This window comes from Erinaceus europaeus, chromosome 5 (genome assembly GCF_950295315.1).
Source record: "Erinaceus europaeus chromosome 5, mEriEur2.1, whole genome shotgun sequence".
Taxonomy (NCBI): Eukaryota; Metazoa; Chordata; class Mammalia; order Eulipotyphla; family Erinaceidae; genus Erinaceus; species Erinaceus europaeus.
This window is the reverse complement of record NC_080166.1, coordinates 4,042,476-4,056,295: the sequence shown is the minus strand read 5'-3', so window position 1 is coordinate 4,056,295 and position 13,820 is coordinate 4,042,476. Positions and strand designations below refer to the sequence as shown.

Genomic DNA, 13,820 nt, shown 5'->3' with positions numbered 1-13,820 from the left:
GCGTACAGCTTCCTAGCACTTGTCCTCAGTGTCTAACACAAGTATTGCATGTAGTTGACCCTTACTGAATCTTGTTTCCGAGCCGGAGTCTTACATATATGCAATTTCATCTCTCCTGAGCTGACTCTGTTTCATTCAGCTGGGAAGAGAGAGAGAAAGAGAGCTGGAAGAGAGAGCACAGTGCTAGAACTTCTCTAGATCTGACACATTCCTGAGTGTATCTGGGGCTCGGATCTAGTCTTCACGCGTCTGCTACTATCTCTTCAACTCCCTGATAATTTTTTTTCCTCAGTGACTGAATGGCTAGATAGACACAGAAAGGAGACTAGAGGAATATATACCCAAAGGATTAAGACAACTTCTTTATGAATATTTAAACATTTTCCTTTGTTATACTTCTGCAAGTAGAAGATTTAGTCACAGAAGAGAAAAAAAAAATCAGCTATATACTTCTGCTTCCACTCTTTGTGACTCCTTCCCAGTTAGTGCAAATCCAGCTCAGCTTAGTGACCACACCATTGCACAGAGGCACACACATACTCCATGATTTGTTCTCTCCAGACAGGAATCCCAGCCTTTAGTTTTCAAAACTGGTCTATCCAGAATTCCTCTCATCCATGTCTTGTATAAAACAACAAGACACAGTGTTTTCTGGAGATTTATTGACTTCTGTTGGCTGATGTCTGGTTTGAGATACACAAACATGAAAGAGAGAGAGAGAGAGAGAAACACCAGTGTTTTAGGGGCCAGGCAGTGGCACACCTGGTTAAGTGCTCACACTATAGTGTGCAAGGACACAGGTTCAAGCCTCTGGACCCCACCTGCGGGGAGAAATCTTCATGAGTGGTGAAGCAGAGCTGCAGGGGTCTCTCCATCTCTTTCCTTCATTATCTCCCCCATCTCTCTCAATTTCCCTCTGTCTCTATCCAGTAATACATAAATAAGTTCTTTGTATATGTTTGAAAATTGAAAAAAAGAGGTGAAAAGAGAGATGCCAGTGGATCTCTCAGCTCTGGCGCTAGGATTGGATCTGCGACCTCATGCAAGTACAGATCTGATTTTCATTTTATTTAAAAGCATATGAAAATATGTTCTCTCTCTCTTAAAATCTGTTTATTTCCTGTATGAAAGAGAGACAAACACACCACTTCACTCCAGCTTTACTGTGCCTGGGACTGAAAGTGTGGCCCTCATAAATCCGAGTCCTGAGCATGTCCCAGACCACCAGGTCACTTTAGCACCAGGCTGAGCCAGTGCCTTGCACCAAGGCTGAAATTCTCAACTGAAGACTGAACTTTGGGGTTGCTGCATCCTATCAACTGCAGTCCAGTAACCACTGTCCTTCCCCCCCCACACACACCCACATACACCCTGGGCTTCCAGAGGCAGAGAGAAGGACAGGGGAAATACTGATTTTAGGCCGCAATGCACCAGATCCTGTCACTAAACCGATTAATAGCTTCACGAAAACAATTTGGCAGCAAACCAAGACTAGAGAGGGGTCAAATTTTTCCTTATCATTTCCACAAGATAAATTTTTTATGACTTGTCACCCTTGTCCCCAGAAGCTCCTAGTTTCAACAAGTGACTTACCAACTCAGATTACTTTATGCAGTGGCTCTCAAGAGGAGAGTCATTGGAATAACCAAAAGGATTTTTGAAAACTGTAAATGAGAGGTGGGAAGACAGTGTAGCAGGTAACATACAGGATTTGCATGGGAGAGGTCCCAAGTTCAGTTCCCCCCAAACCAACACAGAATTCAAAATGACTCTTCCCCTACTCCAAAATTTGAATTTGTAGGTCAGTGGAAGAATTGGTGGAGGTAACTTTTTCTTTCCTTCAAGCTTTATTGCACTAGAATTGACACATGGCACTGTGTAAGATTAGGCTGTACTGTATCGTGTTCAGACTTGATACACTTGCCACGTTAAATGCTCACTAAGACCCCATCCAGGATGGAACTTGAAGGAATCATGTTGAGTGAGAGAAGTCAGAAACAGAAGGATGAATATGGGATGATCTCACTCATACACAGATGCTGGAAAACAAGATCAGAAGGGAAAACACTCAGCAGAACCTGGACTGGAGTTGGTGTACTGCACCAAAGGAAAAGACTCTGGGATTGGGGGAGGGCTCAGGTCCTGGAACAGGCTGGCAGAGGAGGACCCAGTGGGGGTTGCATTGTGATGTGGAAAACTGGGAAGTGTTAGACATGTGCAAACTACTGTATTTACTGTAGACCATTAATTACCTAATAAAGAAATTTTTTAAAATCACCGAGATAGTTATTATTTTAGTGGATTTCCATGGACAGGTGCCTAAACACATGGATATATCTCTGCTCTGGAGGTGTGGCTTCCCGGTCTACTCTGTCCCTGTCTGCAAGGACACAGCCTCATTTCCTGATCTCCAGCCTCACCTGCAGGTCTGTCTGAGCTCCTGGGACGGGCAGGATGCAGCAGGTGGGACTCGTGCTGGTGGCCTTGGCTGCCTGTGTGGCTCTCCACACCTCAGAAGGTGAGGGGGTGGGCCGTGCTGCAGAGTGGGTGTGGGGGGGTATGTGTGTGTTCCCACATGTGCTGGAAGGAGTGTGGAACTGCCGGCAGTTTGAGGGCAGAAATTTCAATCTTTTCAGGTCAAAGATTTCAGTTATCTAGAAGAGAACTTGCTACAGTGGACCCTCTAGTGTACATACCTGGAAGAAAGCCAGGCTTGATCTTCCGGTTAGGGATGGGTAAATCGCAAGGTGCGTGTTGTGGGTCTTGCAAAGCAAAACATCCATCTGACCTTTAAAACGGGAAATAGGGTTCAAGGGAAATGAACCACAGAAATTGTGTCAAGGGAAATTTAAACTGTGAGTTTCTATCATGTGTGGAGATTATAGCTGCTTTCGGATTGTACTTTGCACTGAGCACTGCTCAGCTCTGGTGGTGCTGGAGAGCAGCCTGGACCTCCAAGCATCAGGTGAAGTCTTCTGCATAACTACCATGCTGTCTCCCGAACCCCAAATTTAGCATTTTCTAAGGTGTTTTTAAAAATCCTGGGACTGGGAAGTTGGGCGGTAGCGCAGCGGGTTAAGCGCACGTGGAGCGAAGCGCAAGGACCAGCATAAGGATCCCAGTTCGAGCCCCCGGCTCCCCACCTGCAGGGGCGTCGCTTCACAGGCGGTGAAGCAGGTCTGCAGGTGTCTGTCTTTCTCTTCCCCTCTCTGTCTTCCCCTCCTCTATCCATTTCTCTCTGTCCTATTTGACAACAATAATAGTTACAACAACAACAAAAACAAGGGCAACAAAAGGGAAAATAAATAAATAATTTTTTAAAAAAATATTTTAGTTATTTATGAGAAAGACAGGAGGAGAGAGAAAGAACCAGACATCACTCTGGCACATGTGCTGCCGGGGATCAAACTCAGGACCTCATGCTTGAGAATCCAAAGCTTTACCACTGCACCACCTCCTGGACCACATAAATAATTTTTTTTAAATCCTGGGACTGGGTGGTGGTGCCCCCCTGGTTGAGGGCACATGTTCCAGTGCACAAGGACCTGGGTTTGATCCCCTGGTCCCCACCTGTAGGGGAAAAGTCTGTGAGTGGTGAAGCAGTATTGCAGGTGTCTCTCTGTTTCTCTCCCTCCCCCTCCCTCTTCCCTCTCCATTTCTGGGTGTCTCTATTCAATAAATAAATAAAGATTTTAAAAAGAAAGTCCTAAATATAGGCACTTTTGATTCACTTGACTCTTTAGAACTGTCTTCCTTTCTTAAACTTGACCCCAAATAGGTTCTCTAAGCCCAGAACAGAAGTGAGAGATGAAATATGTGTTTAGATGATCTGGTGTGTTTTTCTTTTTAAACTCCACCAACATCTTTTTTTCCTACCAAAATCATTGCTGGGGCTTGGCGCATGAGTCCACAGCACCCAATGACTCCCCCCCCCCCCCCCCGTTTTTCATTTCTTTGGTAGAGTGTGAGAGAGACAGAGAGAGAGGCTGAGAGAGGGCAGACTTCAGCACCGCTCCACAGCGTGTGAAGCTAACCCCCTTGCAGCTGTGGGGTAGGAAGGGGGGCTTAAGCCCAGCTGCTCCTGCAGGAATATTTACCACATGAGTTGCCACCTGGCTTCTTGAGCCCACCTTTAAAAGTGACACTTTAGCAGTGTACACATATAAATTTAATTTCAAAGCTTCTCTTGAAAAACCAGGTCACACAATAGTCATTTAATAGTCCCTGTCAAGAACTGGCAGGAGCCTACCGGCCTTTGCCTTTGAAGTTCCCTTCATCCTGTTAACTGCTTGGTCCCTGAAGCCACTTGTCTGGGGACTCCTATGTAGCACAGCAGTAAACTGAAAGAGGAGATGCCGGGAACCATGTCATCTTGCTATTAATCTGTTCCATTTAGCATGATAAAAATATTTTGGGGGTTGTGCGGAAGCTCAGTGGGTTAAGCACGGGTGGCGCGAAGCACAAGGACCGGCGTAAGAATCCCGGTTCGAGCCCCCGGCTCCCCACCTGCAGAGGAGTAGCTTCCCAGGTGGTGAAGCAGGTCTGCAGGTGTCTGTCTTTCTCTCCCCTTCTCTGTCTTCCCCTCCTCTGTCCATTCCTCTCTGTCCTATCCAATAATGATGACAACAGCAATAGTAACTACAGCAATAAAAAACAGCAAGGGCAACAAAAGGGAAATAAGTAAATAAATAAATATAAAACATAAAAATAATAAAACATTAAAAAATACTTTATATGTTTCTATCTATAAATTTTTTTTTCAGAAAAATTCACCACTGACACTCACCTCCACTGCTTTTGCAAAGGTCTATCTGCTAAAGCTTTATTCCTAGTTTTGGCACCTTGCTTAGTTTATTATTAATTATTATTATTATTATTATTTTACAGACAATTTTACAATCAGCTCCTGCCTGCTGGTTGACCTATTTCCATCTTTCCCAGAGCTGGAGCGGCATATTCCTCCAGGGAGGAAAGGGCAGGTGGAGCTGTTTGGGGTGGGGGAATTGCCGGATTGAGATTGTTCCCCATATGTTAAAAGTTCGTCACACATATCCCCCACCAAAGAATTGAAGAGAAAGCATGTTTTTTTTTTCTTTTCAGGGATTGTAAACTTTATTCAGGAAAATTGAGAACATTCACATGCTAGGCCACCAGAGAGCTGAGAGTCCTTCATCACACCGGCAGGCTCACCTGGGCAGAGAGGCGGCCCCAGCCACACACACAGTGTAGCTTCTAAACACCCAAGCCCCGCCCTCAGCGCCTTCCTAAGCCCACACCTGTTACTGCTCCCATTTCCCAGGCAGTGGTTTCCTTCCCCACGTGCACAGGTGTGGCTGCGGGGCATGTCTTCTGGCTGGGTGCAGCAGCGTCTGTGTTCCTCTAGGTACTTCCTGTCGTTTCTGACCCCAACAGAGGGGACAGAGTGCAACTAGGGAGGGCTTGTCAGGCCCAGAGCTCGCATGGGACTGAGTCCTGGCAGAGGTAAGACAGTATACAAAGAGGTGTTTGAAAAAAAAACGATTGGTGATGATAAGAAAGAGAGGGACTGGGTGGAGGCACACTCAGTTATAACTCACATGTTACCGTGCTCAAGGTCCCAGGTTCAAGGCCCTAGTTCCCACATGTGGTGGAGAAGCTTCACAATTGGTGGAGCAAGAACTGCAGACCTCTCTCTCCCTATCTACCCCTCTCACCTTGGTTTCTCTCTGTCTCTAACCAATAAATGAATAAATAAATGAAATAGAGAAAGAGAAAGGCAGCCCAGCAAAAACCACATGGTTATTCAAAAAAAGACTTTCTTCTTTGCATCTCCAAGGTCCCAGGTTCAACCCCTGGTACCACCATGAGCCAGAACTGAGCGACACTCTGGTATAACAAGAAAAACAAGGGCAATAGACAGTCTTCAGCGACTCAAATCCATGAGTAAGGGAAGCAAGAACAAAAATAAACCAATAGGACTATGTGAAATTGAAATGTTTCTGCACAGCAAAAGAAACCATCACTCAAATAGACTCACAGAATGGAGATCTCTTTATGTCATACATCAGACAAAAGGCTAATAACCAAAGGTTACAAGAAGCTCACCAAACTCAGCAAAACAAACAAACAAACAAAAACCCCACATGCTAAAATAGAGAGAGAGGATATGAACTGAATATTCACCAAAGAGATAAAAAAGAGTAGAGTGGTGAAGCAGGTGTCTGTATCTCTCCCTCTCTATCACCCCCTTCCCTCTCAATTTCTGGCTGTCTCTATCCAATAAATAAAGAAATAAACAAAACTTTAAAAAAGCAAACAGACATACAAAAAATGCTCAGTCATTGATTGTGAGAAATGCAAATAAAGATAACAATGACAAAAAACGACAAAAAAGTCTCACTTTACCCCAAGAGAATGTCGAACATCAGAAAGACAATAACAACAACAAATGCTGGAGAGGCTGTGAGGGCAAAAGACCCTCGTGCAATGCTGGTGACCCCTGTGGAGAGCACTCTGAAGACTCTCAGAAGGCTAGAAATTAACCTTCCTTATGACCCTGCAGTTCCTCTCCTGGGGATGTATCCTAAGGAACCCAACACACCCATCCAAAAAGATCTGTATACACCTGTGTTCATAGCAGCACAATTTGTAAGAAGCAACCCAGTTGTCCAACAACAGAAGAGTGGCTGAGAAAGTTATGTATATACATGGAATACTACTCAGCTATTGAAAATAGCTATTAAAACTTCACCTTTTTCACCTTATCTTGGATGAAGCTTGAAGGAATCATTTTAAGTGAAGAAGGAAAGAGAAGGATGAATGTGGGATAATCTCACTCATGGGCATAATTTAAGAAACAGGAACAGAAAGGGGACACAAAGTAAAACTTGGGCTGGTGATGTTCACCACCAAAGCAGAAAACTCTGGGGAAAGAGGGCAGAAGGAAGGTCTTTCAAGTCCTGGTATGTGGTAATGGATTGCATTTGGGGGCGGGAGTGTTCTGCAGTCATCTGTCCTGGTGAGATGAGCAGTTGTAGCTATGTGCCAACAGCTGTAAACCATTAACTTCCCAATAAAAAAATAACAACAGATGAACAGTGGGACCTAACACTAACAGCCTTTTGGGTTAATCTCTGGGCTTTCAGCAGGTCAGTTCAGGCCTCAAGAAAATCACATTGAGAAGTCTCAACCCCTGCCATTTAAAAAACAAGTGATGGGGAGTCAGGCAGTAGCGCAGCGGGTTAAGCGCACGTGGCGCAAAGCACAAGGACCGGCATAAGGATCCCGGTTCGAGACCCCGGCTCCCCACCTGCAGGGGAGTCGCTTCACAGGCGGTGAAGCAGGTCTGCAAGTGTCTTTCTTCCTCTCCCTTTCTCTGTCTTCCCCTCCTCTCTCCATTTCTCTCTATCCTATCCAACAATGACCGCATCAATAACAACAATAATAACTACAACAACAATAAAAAAGACAACAAGGGCAACAAAAGGGAAAATAAATAAAATAAACAACAAAAAACAAATGATGATACATGAGCAGGTCTGAGAACAGGTGTGGAGCTGAGAGAGGGCAAGCCCATTCCTTCTGTAGCAAATGCCCAAGTGTCTCTGTGTGGGAGTTGCTAAGGGATCCAACTGGAGGGGTCAGAGGGCAGTCGGTAAGGAATGCGACATATATATAAGACTTTGGCAAATCTTGAGGGTTGGAGCAAAGCCTGGAGAAGTGACCTGTGCCAGTTTGGAAAATATGTTTTGTTCTTCTAGGCATAAACTATTCCATTATCTTTACTCTGTCTCTCTCACACTCTACCAAAGAAATGAAAAGGGGAAAAAGAAAAAGTCACTGGGTGCCGTGGAGTCACTGTACAGGCTCCAAGCCCCAGCAATGATTTTAGTAGGAAAAAAAAAAAAATGTTGGTTGAGTTTTTTTTTAAAAAAAAAAAAAAAAAAAAAAAAAAAACACACCAGATCATCTAAACACATATTTCATCTCTCACTTCTGGGCTTAGAGAACCTATTTGGGGTCAAGTTTAAGAAAAGAAGACAGTTCTAAAGAGTCAAGTGAATCAAAAGTGCCTATATTTAGGACTTTCTTTTTAAAATCTTTATTTATTTATTGAATAGAGACACCCAGAAATGGAGAGGGAAGGGGGAGGGGGAGGGAGAGGGAGAGAACCAGAGAGACACCTGCAACACTGCTTCACCACTCACAGACTTTTCCCCTACAGGTGGGGACCAGGGGATCGAACCCAGGTCCTTGTGCATCGGAACATGTGCCCTCAACCAGGGGGGCACCACCACCCAGTCCCAGGATTTTTAAAATACCTTAAAAATGCTGCCTTTGGACCAACCCTTAGGTGCTGGGTCTCACAGTAGCATAGAGCTGGGATGTCTAGGGTTTGCCGGTGTGCTTACTTGATGGATTAAAACACAAGCAGAAATGAAAAAAAGGAGGAGCTGGCTCATACAGTCACCTGCTTATGCCAACCAGGGCATCATGCAAGAGCAAAGGAGTTCATGGTGGGGCAGCCTGACTTCTTCTCTAGTTGTGCAGGAAGCAAGACATTTATTCAAAACGTATATTGCGGTGGGTCAAGTGGTGGACCCTCGGCACGAGGTCCTGATGTCTGTCTGGCACTGCACAGGCCAGAGTGATGGTGCTAAGGTTTTTTTCCTCTATCTCTCTCTCTCTCTTTTTAGTTTTTTATTGCTGTTATTATTTTGTTTACCAGAGCACTGCTCAGCTCTGGCTTATAGTGGTATGGGGCATTGAACCTGGTTTTCACTGTTTGTTTACTATCTTTATTTATTTATTGGGTGGAGACATCCAGAAATTGAGAGGGAAGGGGGTGATAGAGGAGAGAGAGACAGAGAGACAGCTGCAACACTGCTTCACCACTCACCGGGGACTCGAACCTGGGTCCTTGTGCATTGTAGCATGTGTGCTCAACCGGTTGCGCCACCAGCTGCCCCCTGCATTTCTCTCCCTTTCTAATTAAATATATATAAATATTAGAACCAGATACTCATATTACAGTAAAAAAAATGAGCTACCTATCAGGCACTGACTCTACAAGGACTCATCTTAATTTTGTAAGGGAAATTTGAAGTTAAGGGGTGTGGAGGGAGAAAGGAGCTACCCTCTACCCCTCTGGACAAGGAAATGCAAGAAGCATGAAACAGACCAGTAAGAGAAAAGTCAAGAGAGATTGATTAACAACAGGGAGGGACTCAGGGAATCTGAGAATCTCACGCCACACTTTTCACACATTGATCTTAAAGCCTGAGGACTTGGAGAAGAGGGCTGTGGGGAGGTGAGTTAAATGACACAGGCGCCATGTTCTCCGGAAGGAAGGAAGGATCAGTAAGATCTAAGGCAGGTCCTGGTTCCCCCAAGATCTGGGCCAGGCTGCTCTGGGGGGCAGTGGTGTCCTGCCCCTTCCACGGACCAGATCTTTCCTGAGACAAGTCGTCATCTCAGAGCTAATCTTCATTCTGCCTCTGAGGTCCCTCCCATGAAATAAATCAGTTTGCTAGAGACATATTTAGGGGCGGCACACTTTAGCTCCCATCCGGGGGTAGTAAGTGAACAATGGATATATTCCACAAGTGGAATACTTAACAGACACCTGGAGCAAGTGTTGACTCAGTGTCCTATTTCCTTTTGGGGAGTGCCCCCAATCTGTTACGTCTGCCCTAGCCTTTTTACTATCCCTACATTACAGGTCAGCTCACGGAGACAGAGAGAATACGATAACTCACCCCATACTAGCTGGTCAATGACAGAGCCAGAATCAGGCTTATTAATCTGTCTCCAAATGCCCAACTACTGTGCAGGAAAAGGCCTTCTCGGTGGCACAAAATTAACCAGCCCCTTCTAAGACGTACCACTCCAACGTTTTGGGAAGTAGAGGTAACCAATTATCTTCATATTAAGATAGAGAAAAAGAAAAACCTTCATTCAGTCTTCATTATCCCAGGAGTTCAAAATCTATCTGGAAAGACTTTTGTTTGTTGTTGTTATTTTGCCTCCAGGGTTACTGCTGGGGCTGGGTGCCAGCACTACAAATTGCACTGCTCTTAGAGGCCATTTTCCCCATTTTTATTGTCCTTATTGTTGGATAGGACAGAGAGAAATTGAGAGAGGAGGGAAGACAGAGAGAGAGAGAGAGAGACACCTATAGACTTCCTTCACCATTTGTGAGGTGACCCCCTGCAGGTGGGGAGCCTGGGGCTCAAACCGGGATCTTTGAGCCAGTCCTTGAGCTTTGTGTCATGTGCACTTAACCCGCCACGCTACTGCCTGTCTCCCTTTGGGAAGACTTCATTTGAGAAATACTGAATATTGCAGAGAAGGCAAAAAAGACAGTGAAGGTCTTTTTTTTTTTTTTTTGCCTTCAGGGTTATCACTAGGGCTGGGTGCCTGCACTACAAATCCACTGCTCCTGGAGGCCATTTTTTCCCTTTCTGTTGCCCTTGTTGTTATTGTCATTGTTGGATAGGACAGAGAGAAATAGATAGAGGAGAGGAAGACAGAGAGAGGGACAGAAAGAGAGACAGCTGCAGACCTGCTTCACAACTTGTGAAGTGACTCCTCTGAAGGCGGGGAGCTGGGATCCTTATGCTGGTCCTTGCGCTTAGTGCCATGTGCGCTTAACCCGCTGCGCTACCTACTGCCAGGTCCAGGTACAGATCATTTCTAAGTTTTAGGAGAGATTTGTTTTTGGAAGATTTGTAGGAAGGAAAGGATAATGATGGTCACGTAGCAGGAAAGCCCTAGAAAGCGCTAGGAAAAAAAAAATCATTGTTCTTGTAGGTATCCTGGAGACCAGGTACCATGATGCTTTTAGACTCGAGTGTTTGAAACAATAACATACACACCTCAGGTAAGCTGGGGGAACCTTACAGATGTGGCAACCACTTTCATTAGGAAAACAGCACTGAGGTTGTGAGTCACACAAAAGTGTCGGCATGAGAAGTCGCTGACATTTTCTCAAGGAATTTTTTTCTTGACCTAACCTATTCTAAGTGTTCACTCAAAATTGTAAGAAAATGTATAAAGCTGATTGACCCAGCTGAGGGGAAAGGAAACAGAAGAAAGGGCTAATAAAAGGAAAACACAAACTAAATGCATAGATTTGACCAGACGTTTAAAAAAAAAGAATTTAAGCAAAAAGCTATAAGAAGACTAGACATGGTGGGCGGTGGCACACCTGGTTGTTACAGAGCACAAGGACCTGGGTTCAAGCCCCCAGTCCCCACCTGCAGGGGGAAAGCGAGTAGTGAAACAGGACTGCAGGTTTCCTTCCCTCTCTCTCTCTTCCTCTCTATCTCCCCCTTCCTTCTCGATTTCAGGCTGTCTCTATCCCATAAATAAATATGTTAATAATAATATTAAACTAGAGGTGGCCAGGCAGTAGCGCAGCGGGCTAAGCGCAGGTGGCGCAAAGCACAAGGACCGGCATAAGGATCCCGGTTCGAGCCCCTGGCTCCCCACCTGCAGGGGAGTCGCTTCACAGGCGGTGAAGCAGGTCTGCAGGTGTCTGTCTTTCTCTCCCCCTCTCTGTCTTCCCCTCCTCTCTCCATTTCTCTCTGTCCTATCCAACAACAGCAACAGCAATGGCAACAATAACAATAACAACAAGGGCAACAAATGGGAAAAATGGCCTCCAAGAGCAGTGGGTCCATAGTGCAGGCACTGAGCCCCAGTGATAACCCTGGAGGCAAAAAAAAAAAAAAAACACTAAAGGAACCTTGTAGGGCAATAAGAAGGGTCAGTTCATCAACCTGCTGACAAGTGGTAGGCATCTCAGATGACAGTGTTGAGTAGTGCGAATTAAATTGTGATATTTTATTAATCATAGGTCCTATGTATTATTTGATTTTAAACATTGCACTAGGTCATTATTTGTCTTTATTTATTTATTTATTTATTTTTAGGTTTTTTATTTCTATTTTTTAAAATATTTATTTTATTTATTTATTCCCTTTTGTTGCCCTTGTTGTTTTATTGTTGTCGTTATTATTGTTGTTGTCGTCGTTGTTGGATAGGACAGAGAGAAATGGAGAGAGGAGGGGAAGACAGAGAGGAGGAGAGAAAGATAGACACCTGCAGACCTGCTTCACCGCCTGTGAAGCGACTCCCCTGCAGGTGGGGAGCCGGGGTTCGAACCGGAATCCTTATGCCGGTCCTTGTGCTTTGCGCCACCTGCGCTTAACCCGCTGCGCTACAGCCCGACTCCCATTTATTTTTAGTTTTAACTCGAGCAGTGCTCAGTCTTAGTTTATGGATCTGTGGACTGAATCTGGGAAACTGAAGCCTGTATAAAGATTCTGCCTATACTTAGTGTATGGTTTCCTGAGCCTCTGTGGTCAATCACAACTGGAGATACAATGCCAGCCACAAAACACTGCTCTTTCTTGGTGTGTGATGTGATGTGTGTGTGTGTGCGCGCGTGTGTGTATGATCATATTTGTGTGTGTGTGTATATGCTGAATTTTCCCCTATTTTATTTATTAGAATTCTTGAGATGAGCTCTTCTTTGTTTTAAATAAATACATGTAGGCTTAATTTATATCCCATCTGCTATGTTACTTCTACTGTTGTCCGGAGTAAATATTCTGTAATTTACATGTTATTTAAGTCCAAAAGGTTAAATAATTACATTACATAGGAACCCCTTATTTAAATCCTATGAAAAATCTAAAATTAATATTAAAAGTATGGGGCCAGGCAGTGACACACCTGGTTAAGCGCTCATGGACCCAGGTTCAAGCTTCTGGTCCCCACCTGCAGGGGGGGAAGAAGCTTCATGAGCCGTGAAACAGGGCTGCAGGTGTCTCTCAGTCTCAATTTCTTGCTAGCTCCCCCTCCCCTCTCAATTTCTCTCTGTCTCTAGCCAATAATAAATAAATAAATAAATTATTTTTTAAAATTAAAAGTATTAAGAGCCCTAAGCACAAATATGATAAGATAATGCTACTTGTTATACTGCAGGGAACATTATCTTCCCTTCTGATACTTTAGAGTCTTAACTGGGACTCCTGGAGCAAAGGACAGATTGCAAGAGTACTGCATATAATGTTATTTAATCAGAGTTTTATTTGACGTGGGGACCTTCATAAGGACACAAAGAGTCAGGGGGCCGGGAGCACCAGATCAATTGCTCATAGTACGAAACACAGGGAGGAGTCAGAGAAGCAGTTTGAACTCAAGCTAAATAGAACAGAGAACAATTGTGAAAACGTGACAAGACACAGGGACTTAAACTATCCTAGTTAGTCATGTAAAAGTGACTAGGAGATTAAGGGTTAATTTAACTAGTTTGTCCAGATTTCTCTTGTTATTAACTTCCAGTTGAATGCAGTGATCCCAGATCTCTCCACCTAGAGGAGAAGTGGGGCTGGTGTTGAAACTGCTTCCTCCAGGCAAAGGAAGGGCCGGTAAAATTGAGAGCTTCATCTCTTGTTTTTTTAAAAAATATTTTTATTTATTTATTATTGGATAGAGACAAATTGAGAGGGGAGAGGGAGAGAGACGGAGAGACACCTGCAGCCCTGCTGCACCACTCGTGAAGCTTTCCCTCTGCAGGTGGGGACCGGGGGTTTGAACCTGGGTCCTTGTGCACTGTAATGTGAGCGCTTAACCAGGTGCACCACCGCCTGGCCCCCATCTTGTTTTTATGAAGGTGTGGGGGGACGATAGCATAATAGTTATGCAGAGACTCATGCCTGAGGCTTGGAAGTGGTAGGGTCAATTGCCCCCCTCCCACGCTCCCATAAACCAGAGCTGATCAGTGCTCTGGTTAAAGGGGGAAAAAAAAAAAAAAAGGAGGCGGAGGAGGA

General features: G+C 44.6%; 1 protein-coding gene across 1 annotated transcript in view; it reads left to right on the top strand.

Moving 5' to 3' along the window:
- Window positions 1–2,426: 2,426 nt before the first annotated feature.
- CCL28 (C-C motif chemokine ligand 28) overlaps window positions 2,427–13,820 on the top strand; it is a 115,868-nt gene continuing 104,474 nt past the window's right edge. The window contains exon 1 of the mRNA XM_016185791.2: window positions 2,427–2,518. Coding sequence (XP_016041277.1) covers window positions 2,455–2,518 — 64 coding nt within the window. The 5' untranslated portion in view covers window positions 2,427–2,454. The remainder of the gene's footprint in view (window positions 2,519–13,820) is intronic.